At 28.3% G+C, this 18910-nt stretch overlaps 3 protein-coding genes across 3 annotated transcripts; all 3 read right to left on the bottom strand.

Moving 5' to 3' along the window:
• Positions 1 to 344: 344 nt before the first annotated feature.
• Positions 345 to 1119, bottom strand: LOC114188761 (chaperone protein dnaJ 20, chloroplastic-like). Its single transcript, XM_028077396.1, has one exon. The coding sequence runs from the start codon at positions 1071 to 1073 to the stop codon at positions 555 to 557; it is 519 nt and encodes a 172-aa protein (XP_027933197.1). The 5' UTR covers positions 1074 to 1119; the 3' UTR covers positions 345 to 554.
• An 8017-nt stretch (positions 1120 to 9136) lies between these two features.
• On the bottom strand, positions 9137 to 9902 carry LOC114187063 (chaperone protein dnaJ 20, chloroplastic-like). The gene has a single exon (XM_028075186.1). It carries the CDS (start codon positions 9852 to 9854, stop codon positions 9330 to 9332), a length of 525 nt encoding a protein of 174 aa, XP_027930987.1. The 5' UTR covers positions 9855 to 9902; the 3' UTR covers positions 9137 to 9329.
• Positions 9903 to 17121: 7219 nt separating this feature from the next.
• LOC114186754 (non-specific lipid-transfer protein-like protein At5g64080) lies at positions 17122 to 18597 on the bottom strand. Its single transcript, XM_028074756.1, has 3 exons — positions 18117 to 18597; positions 17946 to 17972; positions 17122 to 17459 (listed from the first exon to the last, which is right to left on the bottom strand). Exons 1-3 carry the CDS (start codon positions 18472 to 18474, stop codon positions 17317 to 17319), a joined length of 528 nt encoding a protein of 175 aa, XP_027930557.1. The 5' UTR covers positions 18475 to 18597; the 3' UTR covers positions 17122 to 17316.
• Between the last annotated feature and the right edge of the window lie 313 nt (positions 18598 to 18910).

Here is an 18910-nt window from a genome sequence, read left to right as displayed (position 1 = left end):
ACTGAGTTGTATCAGAATCTTCTTATGCCCAAGTTGACGGTGGTATTTTGAACTGTTGTGCGTGGCTTTTGAAATGCAGAAATGGTAGTCTAAGGATATGGTTTTGGTTTGTGCTTTTAATAGCAAAGTATGTCTGTTTCTGGTGAAATATTCTCTTTTCTCCAAACAGCAATTATATATTTGTATGGTATGATTGCGATCCATTTTTCTGATATGAAGCATCTCATAACTCATTCGATATTTTGATTTAGATGGTGCAAATTTCTGGGCAATTCCGAATAATAAAATTAATTCTTTTGTATAATGTGGAAGATTAGTTCTACACGAGTGTGAATAGCTTCGAATACCTATTAAGTAGTGAATGATTTTCATCCTGATAACTCTTAGTTCAGAAAAAATAAAATTATTATACAGTATATCAACCACTGCAGTAGAACTAATCCTGCGTAATCTGTAGTATTGAAAAACTGAACTACATATTACAGACAGAGCATACAGAGATATTCATCCAAGTAAAAACACAAGCTGATCTCATAGTATTTGAAGTGGTTCGTTCATTCATATGTTTCATTTGAATTCATGTTTCGTGCTCTGACTCTAGAGCCCCACGATCCCTCCCTCTGTGCCATACGAGTGTGAGACCTTCTCTTCAACTCAACCACCTGCTCCTGCCACCTACATCTCCAACTCTCATCACCCACACTTTTCTTGCTTCTCAAACCCAACTCATAATCATAATCTGCTCGAAGCTCTGGGTTCGACAACGTGGTGTAGGCTTCGTTGAGTTGCACAAACATCCTCGTCAACTCCTCTTTCTTGGAACCGTCATGGCACACGTCAGGGTGGTACTGAAGAGCCATTGATCTGTACGCTTTCTTTATGTCATCTGTGGTTGCACTCATGGGACTCAGACTCAGTACCTTGTACAAGTTCTCCTCCACCGCACATGGTTTCTGTTTTGTGGCTCTGCATGAAACGGAAAACTTTGTACGAGGTGGTTGTGTTTGGTGTTTTTTTGACAGTGGAAGCATCTGAGTGGTGCTAAGGTTTGAGGTGAATCTGAGAACATCCATTGCTCTGAATCTAATTGTGTGGTTTGCTTTTCAGTATGTGGGGTACATATTTATAAGTGTGCAAGAAAGAGCTTCGACATTTCTAGAATCACCATTTGAAATATTACACTCATTAATATTAGATTTTCTTTCAAGAAACAAATGTATTATTTAATTACTCCTACACGTTTTCTTTTTGTTTACTCTTCTTTTTGCCAAAACTAAAGCAGTCTGGTGATATAATAATGATATTTATGACCCAATTCGGCGTATTTTTATTTTAAAAATAACTCAGGCATATTTTAGTATAACTTCTAGACAAAAGATGAGAGGTTCATTTAATCTGAGAACCTTTTTCATAATTTAAAATTGGCTTAGTTATAAATTTCTAAACCTTTTGTGTTTCCTATTTGATCTAAAAAAATTAGCCTTTCAATACCGTTGATTTAATAATAGTAGCAATAATTATAATAAATAACAGTAAAAAGTTAAGTTAACATATTTCTTAAATGTGAAATATATATATTAAATAGCAACTTTAAAAGCTAACGGTTAAAAATAAAATCCACATGAAACGCCAAATGCGAAAAAGAGAAGAAAAATACAAATAAAAGTCTGAATTGGAGGGAGTAGGAGGGACCTCTGAACACGAGTAGGGAATGAGTGAGGTAGATTCAATTCAAAGGTAATATAGAAAAGGTGTTATTTTCAAATCTATGTTTTCTTTTAGCTTTATTTTAATTAAATAAAATTGTTTGATACTCTCTTATTCGGATATGCATAACACGTGTAACGAAAAGAAGCAATATCATATACCATATATATGCCAAACTTTTTCAACTCGTTGTACATCTTTTTATATTTATCTAATTTAATTGATTGAATAATACGATTTATTATATAATTTTTTAGGTTAGTGTTCCATTTTTATGAATTAAAAAATATTATATATTTAATTTGTAGGTCTTATTTCGACATTAAAATTAACGAAAAAAAAATAGTATAAAAAAGTATAAGGGATTATTTTCCGAACACGCATTAAGGAATGGTCTTCAGTCCAAGCCGAATCTTCTGTTTTTGTTACATCACATGAAGAAAGAAACAAAGAAAAGCAGGAGAAAAAATTGCTCTCTCTAGACAAGAAAACTTACGAAAAACCAAGTAACTGTTTGATCATGGCATCATCTTCGTCTTTAACTTCCGTCAATTTTCAACAAGCAATTACTCACCTATATAAATTTCTCTTTACATTAATTATACTATTCTCTATGATTCTAGAATCACTATCTTATTTTTCTTTTCTTTTCTTCATTTTAATCTCTATATACTTGAAACATTACAAATTTACATACTTTATTCTGATACGATCGAATTATAGATTTAACATGTTAAAAAACAGTTTAACTAATTAAAATTAAAAAATAAAAATTAGATAAAAATTATAAGTTTTTTTTAATTGAGGAATAAAATTTAAATTAAAAATGTGATGAAAAAAAAAAATATATATATATATATATATTTTTTATTTATCTTTGTCTTTCTTCTCCGTTAACCTGCAGCAGTCAGTAGTCAAAAAATGCTTATTGACGTCAGAGTTTATTCCATAGTTTTTGTAGAGGTTTGGATCCTCTGCATTCAGTAGCAGAACTGCGAAAATGTATTCCATTAAAATACTATTAATTTTAAATCTGATCCATTAAGTAATGTTATTTTAACGGTTGGGTTTATATCTGCACCGCGTCGTATTTATTTTTGTAATGAGAAAGGATTAAATTCTGGAAGGAGCGCGTGAAGAAAAATTAGGGTTGAAAAGTTGAAAATGAAGGAAGATTCTGATTTGCAGAGTGAGATGGCAGTGTAAAAAGGATATGAATCCTCAACAGCTTCAAAATTAAAATAAATCGGATGGGATAAAATTGTTCCAATTCTTCGTAGTTAGTGATATAGTAATTTCATTAAAAATTTATTTGTTTTCTAAAATCACTTTTAATATTAATGATACATTATTTAATTTCTCATCGTTAACGTATTTATTATTGACTATAGGTCAATGATCAAGATATAATTTTACAATATTTTAAAATAAGAAAATATACGATGTATTTTGTTTATTGTTAATATATATAAAAAAAACTCATAAGAAAAAATTATAACAATTTCATTGAACGTCCCAAATATATTATATCTATTCTCACATTAACAAAATTAACAAAACTAAGTGATGTTATTAAGAGTGACAATATTTAATTCTGGAGCGACTAAAACAAAATAATTTAAAATCTGTATATTTAATTATCGCTATTAATATAAGAAAACTATATATTTAGTATTGAAATTTTTTTATATTTTTTTTTGTGAAAAAGTATAATTTTGAAATTATTTGAATCAAATTTTAGATTATTAATATGATTTTTTACCTGTTATTTTTTAAATTTAAATAAATAGCTCCTTCGATTTAACAATTAAATATTAGTATCATGATTCATGAAAAAATTAATTAAGTAAAAGCTCTTCTATTTAATTTTAATTTATTTATATAAAAAACAATCTTAACTCAAAACATTATTATTATTCTTGATTAGTTTTAAGTGTATATTTTATGGTAGTTGAGTGGTTTGTACTCACAAGGTCAATGAGACAATTCCCATGTCTCCAGTTATTTATGATCTCAAATCTGTTTCGTGTTTATAATAAACGAATTGGTGATAAGTTTTGTTGTGGTACGATGTCTCCTTTACTATTAATTTTATTAATGAGATTATATTACGGATAATTATATTTTGACTACTAAATTTTAACAAATTTTTTTATAATAAAATATTATTTTTTAAGTGGTTTTAAAATATTAAAATTAAAAAAATGAAAAAACGAAAATTTATTTAAAAAATAATACTTAAAATTATCAAAAAAAATTATCAAAATTTAATAATTAAAAATATTCATATTTATAAATAATAGATATTTATTTTTAATATTTATTTTTATCGTAAATTTTATCTGCGAATATCGATGAAACGAAGTTTTTTCACGTCACGAACTATCATAACTTGCATGAATAAATTACTGAATTCATCCATTCCAGAATCTCACACGCCATGCCAAGTTGCCTTAGACTTCTAGAACACAATACAAAATTAGTAATCATAAACAAAAAGAATCTAATTTTTTTATATACACATTAGTCCATTTCACTACTTGACCAACCCAGGAATATTTTTAATCAATATTTTATATATAATTAGGCACAGTGGACCCGACACTCATGACTAACTGAAACAGTTTATTTAAATAATAAATGTACGAGTCTGTCATTTAATAATAAGATTAATACACAAGTTTAAAAATAATAAAAAGTGAAAAGTTTATATATTTAATAAGAAAATTCGAAAATTGAGGTGTGAAATTGTGGAGCCCACCTGGTCCACCAGTTATTATTGTTATGTTGAAGAATTAAAAGAGAATGTGTGGAGGTGGTGTTGGATAGGAATAAAGAATGAGAAGAAAAATTGAACTTGATAGCTTCCTTTTGTCACTGTTTCTAGTTCTTTTGACAATTCCTTTACGTAATAAATAGAAAAATGGTTAAATAATAGTGACGACGACAACACTATTTCTGCAACTTTTTGTTTTAAGTTTCTAGATCTTAAATAATTGTGAGAAAACAATATCATTTTTAACACCTTTATCCACGTAACCACGTTCTAGACAGCAAAATATTTTCCATAACTTACAACTATTATTCCTTACAGATATCTATACAATTCTTTCACTCTTCAACTCATTAGTTAATCTGTTTCAAATGTGATTTAAGTTCATAGTTAAAATCGTTTCTTGGTTTTCTTGTCACGTTTTCTCACACATAAGCTAATTAAATTGTATTTTTTTATATAATTATCATTAACCTAAAAGTGTTTGTTAATTTTTATGTCAAATATAATTATAGTCATCATAAAACACAACATTCCATTTTGATGATAAATTTAAATGGATTTGAGTGTAAAATTTGTGTTTATTTTTAAGGGATTTTAAAGCGATGAGTGAGTTTATAGATAAAATTTATGAGTGATTTCATTAATGTGATAAACTAAAAATCAAGTCTAATTGAAAAAAAGTAAAATTATTAAATTGTCTTTGAAGTTGAAAGTAATAAAAAATTATGATTAGATAAGTTAAATTTATTTTATAAAAACTATTTAAATGAATGAGTTGGAAAAAAAAAATACAAATATAATATATTTACATATTGAATTTTTTTTGGTAAACATGGAGTATTAATTATTGTTCTAAGCATAATTTTAAAATAAACGATACACATACACATGAATAAAAAGTAGTAATAAGTTGAGGTTATAATTATATTTTATCGGTAATCACCTTTAGATAAGTCTATGTGAGGGGATATGGAAAGATCAAAGAACACCTCAATTCCTTTCTTTCTCTCGCACTCAAATACCAACAAGTGAAGAAGTTTGTCACCCTTAAATCATGCCTCCCTAATTTCTCTAAAGAGTACATCTTTACAAGTGAGCACAATGTCAAGTAACTTAACATTGATTCAATAACTCACAACACATAATGGATGTATGCAATGGCAGACCTTAGAAGGTCGGAAGGGGGTCATGTCCCCCCCAATATTTTTTAATTTTTTTTAAATTTAAAATTTTTTAAAATTGATTTTTGTTTTTTTTATAAAATAATATTTAATATTAATAAATAAATAAATAATTAAATATAATAAAATTTATTGATTTTTTTTCTCTCCCATTATAAGTTTCTCGCATATTGTATTTATTTATTACTCTTACATTTCTTTTTTTGTTTTTTGTTCTAAAAAAGAAATAGAAAGTTATATATAAATTCATTCTCTTGCTCTTAGTTCTCATTCGTTCTCTTTTAAGATAAAAAAAAAATAACTCTCTCATTTTCTCTTGATAAGAAATATTAGTTTGATCTTTATTTTTTTTTTATCTTATTAGTTTTTTTGTATATTTACTTTTTAATGAATATAAAAAGAAAAGTTATGTATTATATATTTTTTCATAACCATTTCTTAAATGTAACTTGATTATCATATTTTTTTAATAAGTATATTGATGAAAAATAAAATAATAGATTTATTTTGTGTAAAGTGATAAAAGGGAAGATATCCTTGAAGATTTAAAACAATACAAATTTACTTCTTCACCTATTTTCAAGCATGATACTAAGAATTCAATTGTTAAATTAGATAATCATTTCTTAAAATTCAAATAATTATAAGTGGGAAGTTTCATATTAATTCTTTTGAATTATAGGCATAATGTTTCATATTAATTTTTTGAAACTCATTATAAGAAAACATGCTCAAATGTGAAAATATACAAAACAAGAGATTAAAATAAAATAAAAAACTAATTTAAAATGAGTTTATATCAAATACAATTTCAAAAACTATAATTTGTGTAAAGAAAAACATACAAAAATTTCAACACTAAATTTGTGTGTGTGTGTGTTCAAACTTTTTGATCAAGATCCACCAAAGGATATATATATATATATATATATATATATATATATATATATATATATATATATATATTATATTATATATATTATATATATTATAATATAATATATAATATATATATCTATATATTATATTATATATACATATATATTATAGAGGAGTAAGATATTTTAATATTTCACATACATCTACAAGTTACTTTATTACTTTATCTTCATAATATTAAAAAGATTCACACGTGGTGACCAATGGACTCCAAAAGACATATATTAGTATGGTTTTTAGATTATGATTAAAATCAAGGCATCTCATTTTATTAATGAACAATGTGCTCTAATACTCAACATTACAAATTGTTGGAAGTTTCATCTCAATTAGAGATAAACTAAATTTATAATATATACATACGTATAAATCTCACCTTACCAGGTGATTTTATGTGATTGAGTTGAGATAGATTTAATGTCTAATTCTTAATATAATATCAAAACTCTAATTTAGAGCTTATCCTAGTGAAATTGATATTTGTTAGATATATTGTTCCACCTGTTATCGGGTCATTATCAGATCAACCATGTGTAGTCCAATACGTGAGATGTATATACCTTGACATGAGAGGATGTGTCGGAAGTCTCACATAAATTATAGGCAAGATCGATTTATAATATAAAATTGGTTGCAAACTTTCTAACCACGTTAAAGGATCAATAATTTCTCATTCTTCTAAAGTTATCACACCATGCAATATATTATCGTAAAATATTATACAACACATAATAAATAAATTACTCAAATATACATGAGACGAGTACATATGAGTTTTTTATACTTAATTTACGTGATCCATAGATTTTGCACATTGTTTATCACTAAATTTAATTTATCGTATTTTAATTGAAAAAAGGTCTTTTGCTATGATGAATTATTTAGGAATCTTTTCAAGATTCACATACATAATTTGATATTTTTTTAAAAGTATACTGACCACTTATAATTCAAAATTTATGTGAATGCGGATCGTATGGATGACATATTTTTGAATTTACATATAAACTAAAAAATTAAAATTAAAATTTCATTTATATTTTATTAAATATTTATAAATATTCATAGACATCCATGAGTTTCCTATAAAAATTTTCAAACACATATTCGATAAATATCAGATAAAATTTTTTATTATAAATTAAATAAAAAATAAAAATGATCCATGTTCGATCCAATCCGTTTACATTCCCAACAGATTATCATCTCAAGTATCAGTAGTTTTCCATTCATCTCAAATTATCATACCATTCAATACATTTTTAACACATAATAATATATTACTCAAACTAGTTATAGATGTGGTGAGTATGTCGATTATAATTATCAAAAATAATATTTTTTTTCACATATAGAACAATGATCATATATATAATAGATAACGTACGTGATTTTTTAATTTTATAATGTTTTAAAACTTTTAAATGTGAGTTTCTTATACTTAATTTACGTAATCCACAGTTTTCAGACGTTGTTTATCACTAAATTTAGTTTCTCTTATTTTAATTAAAAAAAGGTTTCTTACTATAATGATTTATTTAGGAATACTCTTGTTTTTAAAGTATACTGGCCACTTATAATTCCCAATTTATGTGAATGAGGATCATATGGATGACAGATTTTTTAATCAGCTTTTTATATTTGATTTCATGGTCTACATACTCCGTGAATTACCTACAATCTATACTACCAAACCAAGTCTAATTGAATTCAAAATTTAATCTGATTTTTTGCATTAGTTATACAACATTTAATGATTTAGATAAATTATTATTAAGTAAATGGATGCGAAAAAAAAGAAGAATTTAGATATGGAATTACAAACCGACCCATGTAAGGTGATTGTCTTAAGCAGAAATAGGGGTTGGAAAAAAGAAAAATAGAATTTGAATGGACACACACTTATGGACTTAAATGGATGGGCCAATCTCCACACAGCACATACGATATCAAAGTCCAGCTCACCACAAAATAAATTATGGGCCCACACTCCATGTGCCATACTTACACTGCCGTTTCTCAATTGGAATCCTCCAAAATCTGACACGCAATATCACTTATAAAGTGTAAACCAAATGTTCCCACTTTTAAAAATGGAACAATCTATCAAATACTTAGGAATTATCCTTCATTGGATCGGTGCTGTAACATATTACTTCGCAAAGATGGGACAAATTGGGCCCAATTCAATTATGAACTCAACACTCTCCAAAACTGCTTCTGCAAACGCCACTTCTCATTCTCCGAGTAGGGTTAATATAACTATGAGTAAAAAAAAACATATTTATGAAAATCAGCTAAGTTTTTGTTATTTTGTTGTTCCATGCATCAGATAACTATTATTTAATGGGAAAATGTTAGAACTTATAGGACCAACGTAGTGGCCCCCAAAGATAAGGACCTGTTTAGTAAAGTTTCCAGTTTATCTGAATCCAAAAGTGAATTATTTAAACTATATATAAAAAAAAAAAGGTATGGATAATGTATGGCAACGGAGACTAAAAAATTGAAAGCAAAAAAAAAAAAACAGAGGTTTGTGAAAAGTGAACCTGACTCGGTCGTCTACACAAGGTAGGTTATTATTTTCTCTGTGTCTCGATTGGGATAATTCGGAAGCAATAGATATGGATAATGTACAATAGTATAACAACAACGTAGTACTGTTCTTGAATAAACTAAAGAAGAAGAAAAAAATCCTAAAATATGAAGACGAGATGAAAAATACACTAATTTGAGTTCATGGTTTGTGCTCTGACTCTGGTGCCCCAGGATCCACGATTTCGTTGCGTACGCCTGTGAGATCTTCTCTTCAACTCGGCGAGTTGCTCCACCCATCTCATTCTCCAACTCTCGTCACCAACGCTAATTCTGCTTCTCAAACCCAATTCGTAGTCGTACTCCGCGCGAAGCCTCGGATTGGACAAGGTGGTGTAAGCCGCGTTGAGTTGCACAAACATCCTCGTCAACTCCTCTTTCCTCGAACTATCGTGGCACACATCGGGGTGGTACTGACGCGCCATTGATCTGTACGCTTTCTTTATGTCGTCGGTGGTGGCGCTGTTCGGACTCAAACTTAGAATCTTGTACAAGTTGTCTTCCACACCTCGTACCTGTTGCTGCTGCTTTGTGGCTCTGCATGAGACTGAGAAACGCGTTTGAGGAGGACGTGGTGTTTGGAGTGTGTTTGGGAGTGAAAGCGTTTGAAATGGTTTGGAAATGCTGAGGGTTGAGGCTATTGTTAGAACATCCATTGCTCTGCTTCATTGTCTCTCTACCTTTTAGAATGTGTGGTATATATAGTGCGGGCTCAGATATTTGTTGAAACCTGTCGTGGCAATGTAATTTTAACTCGGGAGAACAAACTAAACTTTTCAACCTCATTTGACGTTTAATTATTGCAACCCACCGACAGGTTTGGTTCCGGTGTTTTGACTCAACCACGTCGCACTAATCTTTCTACACACCCATTGCATCTTATCGGATATCGTGTACGCTTTTTGCGGAAAATAACTACTCGATATACCTAGAATATTATACAGAATAATAAAATACGTAACCGTATGATGCAAGTTATTTAAATATTTCATTTAAATAGATTATGATTTGGAAAATAGTTTTGGCAGATAATGTGCCGACCTAGTAATGATGGTGAAAATCCGTGTCATCCACTTCTTCAGGATGAAATGGATGAGGCTTTGTTTTGTCCTTTTTTTCAAACAACTCATATGTGATTTTGTATTCTACTGGACAATTAATACAATACTAACCAAACAGGTGAATTCCTTCATCAAACCATGTGCCTCATACCGTGTTTTTTTTTTCCATGCGCCGCCGCCAAAATCAAATTAATTCAGCCCTAATTCGTTAGATAAAGAAATGTAGACAGTGGAAGAATGTTAATCAATTAATGAAGGAGAAAAATATAAAATAAAATAAGTAAAAAATTAAAATGAGAGAAAAGAAAACCAAAAGTATATCCGAGAGGGAGATAGTGAAAAATACGTACAAAAGTATATCTGTAATTTATTTTGGTTCAATTGAAAATTATCATTTAATTTGGCCAAGAAAAATTCGAAATGCCTCTCTGTCTTTATTTTTTAAAATTTTCAAAGGAGATATCTCAAACGTACGTTTTGGATAAGGGAGCAACTGGCTTTATGAAAAAACTAGTTCATATTTTGGTACACCGGAAATAGACAATTATTGGTGGTCGTTGGACACAAATTTAGTTCTTATCCTTAGAACAAAATACTCTTACATAACCGGTGAACAGATATATTGTGAAAAATCACTATTACATGAGAGTACTTGCTTTTATGTATAATTAAAAAAAAAAAAAACTTGTTTTAGTGTTTTTATCGAAAATTTGAAGAGTGACATGTGACGTGGATAAAAGAACTTCAATTATGGGATTTCTATTATAGTATAAGCTTATTGATGGATAAAAAGAAAGTTTAAGAATTTTTAACAGTCAAATTAGTAAGAATAGATAAGATAATATTTTAATAGAAATATTGAGATAATTTGTTTTTTTGTAGAATAATATATTTATGAATCTTTTTAAGTTCACAAATATTAAAAATATATATATTAACAGTTAATATTCCTTAACTTTTTCAAAGATTATTATTTTTATAATAAATCTTGTCTTTTTTATGATATCAAACAAGCTTTTAAACCCATTGTATTGACATTGCTTTGAGGCACTTCTCATCCCGAACTAATGTGTTATATTTCATGTAGATGAAGAAAAAAATGCAATTGCCATGCATATTTGATTTAAGTCATCCGTGATGATAAACAAATGTGAATGGGAGAAATTTGTCATTTTCACATCCAGAATAAGAAAAGCAAAAAAAAAAGTACATCTTTCAAACATATATCTAATTTTATTTATTAAAATATTTTAATCTATCATACTTATCCTATTATTTCAAATCTACACAAATTATATATTTTTTAGTCCAAATAATTTTATATTCACTTTTTTTTCTCTCATATTCATCTGAATAAATACATCCTAAGATAATGGATAACTTTTTGCACCCATTGAACTTCCATTGTGTGAACCAAAGTTGAAGACATAGCATCACTGCAACCTCGACTTTGGTTCTTAAATCCGTACATTATTGGTCCCTTTCTGACCGGTTCGGACCCATTAAATATTGTTTCCAGATCAGTTGTGTTATAGAAATTAAGATATAATTTAACTCGGGAGAAAAATATAAACGAAAATTTAATAAATTTTAATATGATTATAGAAGGATTAATTATATATACCGTACTAAAAGAATACATTAATAGTTTATTGGTCAAAATATTGATCAGATAGGTATAAAAAAAGCATTAAAACAAGTTATTTATAATGAGATAAAAAAAAAAATGCAGTTCCTTTTGCTATAAGATCCAAATTGATATTAATATAAGATAAACATCATTTAACAGAAAAGATGGAAGATTTTGACAGGTGCCAAACTTTGAGGCACAAGTCATTTAATAGACCTAAATATTTTTGTCTGTAGCAAAAAGACTTTATATAATTAGCAAAAGACCTGAATTTTTTGGTCCTAGTTAATGTCTCTATTAGAGTCTGGACCTCTGCTACACTAAAAAAAAAGTTTCACCGTGGACGTATATTAATTTAGATGTCCATTGGTTGATTTACTTAATATATGAGAAAGATGGTGGTTGCTTATCACACAACACAATGTCTTTAACGTGTGTCCATCCTTTCTACATGTACGTCTCAAAGGCAAAATATGAAATTTATTATCAGATACAAAATTTTAAGTCAATTTTAAAAGTATATTAATTTATTAAATATAGTTTCACTTCCATACTTTCAACTAATATATAGTTAATTTTGTTTTATATACTCAATTTGATTAAATGTGTTAAAAATAATTTAAGTGGATGTTCAAATTTTACATTGAATTAAAATGATAAAATTAAACAATATGTAAGAGAAAAAAAACATAACTCTATTGTTTTGAAATTTTTAGTTAAGATAATATTGATTTGCTATGTAGATTGAACTTAGAACATATTTATTTAATATTTCTTGATTAATTTTTACAAAATAAAAAATTATCAGTTATTTCAAAAAACTCATCTTGAGAGAGACTATATTATAATTATAATATAAATATGAGTTTAAGTCTATAACATTCACAAAATAACATAAGGTCTATGTGAATATAGTTCTTACAAATATTTTATTTTAAATGAAAAGTTAATTTACTTCTGGAATGGCTAATATATTTCTCATTAAAATTTTACATAAATGATATAATTTAATTCATTAATTTCACATTTTACTAAATGTTTTGTTAAAACTGAATTTTAAGTCTAACTCAACCAGTTTGTAAGATGAAGATGGCACCCAATTATATATTATGAATTGATCTTGTCTTTAATTAATATGAGATTTCTAAAATGCTTATTGTACTTATTTTTTTATGCATATGGTACATGGATATACACATGCGAACTCACTCTCTTTCTGGACTTTCATGATTGTGAAAAAATCTTATGGAGTGTTTTTAGGTAAAACATTTCATATTTCTTCTCTACCCACATATGTTTTTTTTTTGGTATGTTGAGGAAAAATATAATGGTGTAGATGATTGAGTTGTGGTGTGCACAAAGATAGAGATTTTTATGACTAAATATTTAATTCGGTGGTTGAGTGATTGAATATTATGTTTTATGTTAAATCATAGAGTTTAATTGATATTCATGGTGGAGTTGAAAGAGCAAGTCATGGCTTTATTTAAGAAACTGAAAATAAATTCAACAGAATATGGTGAACCTGTTTCCTAATATGAAGAGAGAAAAATGACTATTTTTTTTTTAACTAGGATAAAATATAAGATATAAGAATAATAAATACATAATATAAAAGTAATTACTATTATAATTTTTAACTAGTATTTTGGAACACTATTTTTTATGCCACTCTAAAATATATTTTTTTACAAAAACCAAAATAAAAAAAAACACATTATATATATTTCAATTCCTAAGCATAATAAAAGCATGATAGTGATATGAACTAGGAAGTAGGCCTTGACATGTTTCTTTTTGTTTTTTTATAACCTTACCTGAAATACTCTTGTCTTAATAAGTTTGATTACAATTCAGTATAAAAGTATGTTTAAATTTTAAATTTTGTTTTCTTGTTTATATTTGGTAAAAGTATTCAAAAATAACTATTAAAATCACACAATTTTTTTCCAAAAGCTTCCAATATATTTATTTAATTATTTAAAATTAAAAAAAAACTAAATTTAGAAAAAAAGTGGTCTAATATAAATTAAATCCAAATAATGCATCCATAACAACTTGCAATTCAAAATAATGTACATTAAATAATGAATGAAAAGATGGAATATAAATTTGAGAAAAAGGTAGATGATTAGGAAGTTTTCCTTGTCATGGTGTCCTTATCTTACCTTACAATGACACAATTGGTGCCTTCCAAATCAAAAACCAACCTTTGAATGAGAAAAGCAATAAATGTGGATGAAATTTGTATGGGCTGAAAACCATTGGGCAGCCCAAAATAAGAAAAAAGAAAGCGAAAAGAAGAGTGTAAGAAGAGAATGCTGAAAGAAGTTCAGTGGCACAGTTAGTTACTTGTAATTAGATTAGGGATCCATCCAATAACAATACAGCAGATTAGGGTTTTTTTTAGCAATGTTTGAAAAGGAGATCCTCTTTTATGAAGGTTTATCTAAGACAAATATTATTGAAAATATCTGTTTAATATTTTTTTTATTTATTTGTATTTTTAAAAATTCTAAAATACTATCAAAGGTATCATGAGTTATCATTATTGTTGTATCTATATAACATGAGAAAAAAATTGACAATTCATTATAACACTCATGGAAAAAGTTATAGTTTATGGACTCTATATATGAAAGAAGATTACATTATTGATACTCAACTTAAAAATCCTACCATGGCCTAAATCAATATGCAAAAAGGGAAAAAGAGGACAAAGAAGACAAGTAAAATCATGTTTTTTTTTTGTTGTTGGTGTTTTATAGATGATCTTGCCATAACGATGATCCTAAAATCATCAAAAGAATTTTGAAATTATTTAAAAGAATAAAATGAAGGAAATGGGAACAAAGTATATAAGTGTTGAATTTGATAAGGGAGTTTGAACTATAAATGATGAAAAAAATATAATTGAGCCAATTGAAAAATATTCAAACAAATTGTTAGATATTGCTAATAAAATAAAATTATTGGATAAAAAAAATTAGATTTTAGACTATGAAATTTTTATTACTTCATTGAAAAATACAAAAGGTTCTTCGTAACTTCTCGCTCCTAAAATAGAGGTGATACATGTATTACAAGTAGAATAACATAAAGAAATAATGAGAGAAAACAAAGTGATCCAAAGTAATTTTTTACTTCATATTGTTAAAAATGATTTTGAAATCAATATCTATAATATACGCATATACAATAAAAGTAATACAGATTTTTTTATTGACTATAAGTAAAGAAGATATAGAAAAATATCAAAATCAAAAGAAAACAGATATTTATTAGAGATATTTGATATCTAAGAAGAACATGTATATAAAAAATCACATTTTAAGTCAATGTTATTATCAAGAAATTTATAACAGAGAGAAGGTGATATTGACAAAAGAAAGAAGTACAATAAATAATGTTGAAAATGTGATCACACAAAAAAAAAAGAAAAACAGAAAGACAAGACATACAAGAAAAAGAAAAAAATAAAAGAAATTAAGCATAAAAAAGAAAAACTAAATTTGAGATTTCAAATTAAAATATATAATATTGACTAAATAAAATTATTATTTTTTAAAATAAAATAAGTAATAGAAGTATCATTCTATTAAAAATATAAAGAAGTTAAGATCTATATAAAAGTTATGTAACATGCGAATGTCATTTTATTACAATATTAAATAAATAAATAAAAAAATATTTATTTAAAAAATAACAAAAATGTCATTTAGTATATGCATAATTTTCCAAAAAAAAAATAAAGGATTAAATATGTTTTTGGTCCTTAAGTTTCAGTGAATTTTGGAAATAGTCAATTTTTAAAATTTTATACCAATTTAGCATCTTTAAAAATGTGTGGATTTAATCTTTTTTACCAAAATTTGTTAAGTTTATTTGACATTTTAAACACATTTTATAATAATATTTGAGTTAACATTAAAACAAAAATGTGTCAAATGGGGTAAACAATTCAAATACTATCATGTACTTGAAACATCATATAAACTTAATAAAATTTGATTAAAATGATTAAATTCATTTATTTAAAAAAAAAAATTAAATTGGTTGAAAATTCTAAAAAAAACTAATTCTAAATTTTAGTAAAACTTAAGGGAAAAAAAACGTATTTAACCCAAAAATAAAATAAATAAGGCAATAGGAGTCCCTACAAACTTAATCGAGTTAAAGCATTTTCTCTATGGCCCAATATGTTACCTACTACTAAGTCCATTTATTAACGTGTTTATGAACATCCCAATCGATTATGCTTCTGAAATTTTAAAATTCTTTATTAGAGTTTCTTAAATAAATTTTCTTTATCTTGTAATATTGTTTTTTCGTACGTCAATGCGAATTGTTCATAAAAAGCATAAATTTTAAACACTTTCTACATTTACTTAATTAACAAACGATTAATTCATTTTTAAAATTATCACATTCAACAATGTTAAATACTTAAAATTAATGAAAATTTATTGATCGGGCCCTGGTCCACACCACCGCCTTCAAATTCTCTTCTTTCTGACCTTGACCTTAAACGGTGGCCGTCGTTTATGGGTTTCGTTTTCAAGATTCAATTTTTATTTCTTCTTTTACTATGGGCACAGGTTGTGAATGTGGTGACCGGAGAAGTTCTTTTACATAATACACAGGTTTTAATCTCAGGGTCTCATCGGAGAAGTTCTTTTGTTTCCTCTTGTTCTTCATTGATGTTGGATCTTAATTTAAAGCTTGTCATTTTTGTTACCTTTCACGAGATGAGATAAAAGAACACGTAACACCTAACTCTAGCCCTATAGAGTTGATCTCCAAATCTTCCAATCCTGGATATAGATACAAACATTATCTGCCATACATCCTCTTTCCTCACGTACGTGTCTAAATCTGGACACAGATGCCTTTCGGCTTAGATAAAGGACCACAACGTATGGTCGGTCACTTATGAAGAATTTGTTTGTTTTAGTTGTCATAATTTTGCGCCATAAACATTATAGTTTGTCGGAGATGAAAAATAAAAAAAACAGTTTCACCGAAAAAAAACATGAACTTCCACCAGAAAAATTTGCCAAAGTAGATCCATTTTGAAACACTTAACTGCTGGAGTTAAATCTTCGAAACACAACCTCTGCAAGATCCATGTCCGGCAATAATTTTGCACAGGGAGTTGGTTGAGGACCTGTGGCGGTGAGAAAGAAGCCTCTAGTATCATTTGGAAGCTAGTGGGGGAATTCAACCACAAAATTCCAATCACACCCACATTAATATCACATCATATAATAATAATAATGGTAGACTCACTCGTATACATCATAGAACATAAATATACAAGCATAGAGTAGGGTTCAACTCCCTCAATGTTATCTACTTCATTAAGTCTCACAGAAGATGGAAAAGTCAGAAGACAGGAAAATAGTCTCTCATTTGATGTCCCTCACCTCAAAATGGAATGAGAGATACAACCACAAAGAGGCAAACAATAAAGGATCCAACAGAAATTGGGATGCGTGCTGATGCTGCGTTCCCAGGAGTTGATGATGGAGCTCCACCATTTGCAGCAGCAGATGTTGAAGAAGACGAACCTGCAAGAAAATTATCAGAAACACAAATCATGTGAGAAATTTAGAACCTAACAACAAAGATCAGAAAACCTTTGAAATCTTTCACACAACGCACTATAAATTATGAATGCACGGATATGGGATAAAAACAAGTAAACAAACATGCATAATGGACACGCTGAAGATATAGAACAGATCACGGCTTTTTATTTTCCTTCCACCTTCATACTACATTTCACTGTTGATAAGGAACATGAATAATAAGTCCAGTAATCTCCCAACCAAATCAAACAAATAAGTGGAGAAAATTAAATTCTTGACAACGATTAATCACGGCTAGTTAATGATTGAAGATGCTCAGTTAATTTAAAAACTGTCCACAAAAAGAATACCCAGATGATTAAATGACAGTCGAAAGAAAGCAGATAAAAATTGGCCCTTATAAAACTTTGGGATCAAACAAATGCAGAATCGAACTTAAAATATGGCATAAACGTGTATACATACCAGGTGCAGGAGCAGGCGAAGGAGACACTGCAAAAAAAAAAAAAAACTCATTACTAACATAAATCTAGAAAGGAACGAAATTTATCTTCAACAGAGCGTAAAAAAGAAAACTTTGTAAGAAAAAGGGAATAAACGCGAGAAGAAAAGAAAATGGGTAGAGAAAAAACTAACATCCACAGTTGGAGAGAGAAGGGGTGGAGAGTTTGCAGGCAGCTGGGAGAGTGAGAGCCTTGGTGACGTTAATGGCGATGCCAAGCTGAGCGCTATTCTTGAAAGAGTCGCAGAGGCAGTTGGGAGCGGTGGCGAGAACAGTTTTCAAGGAAGAGCAGCATTTCCCCTGAGGTTTGGTTTGACCGCCGTCGTCGGAAACGAAGGGAAGACAATCCGCTAAGGTAAGGACGAGGGCGGAACAGTCGGCGGAGGGTGCCGGGGCATGGGCGTGACCGTGGTGTGACGACGAGACGGTGGGAGCCACGTCAGCAGAGCAGATGACGGCCACGAACGCAATGAGAAACCATTTGGGTGCCATGAGCAAGGTGTTATCAGGTTTCAACTCTCACTGCTTCACTTCTCTCTCAGTCCGTGAGTGTGAGCTGGAACTTGGAAGTGACCCTTTATTCTCCACATGCCACCACGTTCATCAGTGTTTAATGTCAGAATTTATTATTACTTCAATGCATTTCACGCTTTTTATATTATTCTTAGGTCTAATTCAAATAAAACCCACTTTAAATTTAAATCAATTTATAAGCTACGATCACTTTTTTTTTTAATTTTAATTGAATTAATCAAATTTAACTTTTTAATTGAAATTCAAGCCCTCACTAGCTACAGATCTGTGCTCCGTTATCGACTAACTTGGTCATTTATTTATTTACTAGCACAATTCAGTGTTTCCGACTATTAAATTGTACTGATCAAATATGTTTTTTTTTTTTTTTACTTTTGATGATTTTTTATTTTAG

Source organism: Vigna unguiculata, chromosome 6, assembly GCF_004118075.2.
Source record: "Vigna unguiculata cultivar IT97K-499-35 chromosome 6, ASM411807v1, whole genome shotgun sequence".
NCBI classification, from domain to species: Eukaryota; Viridiplantae; Streptophyta; class Magnoliopsida; order Fabales; family Fabaceae; genus Vigna; species Vigna unguiculata.
The sequence above is the reverse complement of the archived record's forward strand: the minus strand, read 5'-3'. Positions and strand labels throughout refer to the sequence as shown.

Excerpts from the sequence above, each read along its gene's own strand:
- LOC114188761 (XM_028077396.1), bottom strand. The coding sequence starts at position 1,073 with ATGGATGTTCTCAGATTCACCTCAAACCTTAGCACCACTCAGATGCTT.
- LOC114187063 (XM_028075186.1), bottom strand. The coding sequence starts at position 9,854 with ATGGATGTTCTAACAATAGCCTCAACCCTCAGCATTTCCAAACCATTT.
- LOC114186754 (XM_028074756.1), bottom strand. The coding sequence starts at position 18,474 with ATGGCACCCAAATGGTTTCTCATTGCGTTCGTGGCCGTCATCTGCTCT. Across the intron at positions 17,973-18,116 it reads TTCTCTCTCCAACTGTGGAT|TGTCTCCTTCGCCTGCTCCT; the intron begins GTTAGTTTTTTC and ends TTTTTTTTGCAG. Across the intron at positions 17,460-17,945 it reads TTCGCCTGCTCCTGCACCTG|GTTCGTCTTCTTCAACATCT; the intron begins GTATGTATACAC and ends ATTTTCTTGCAG.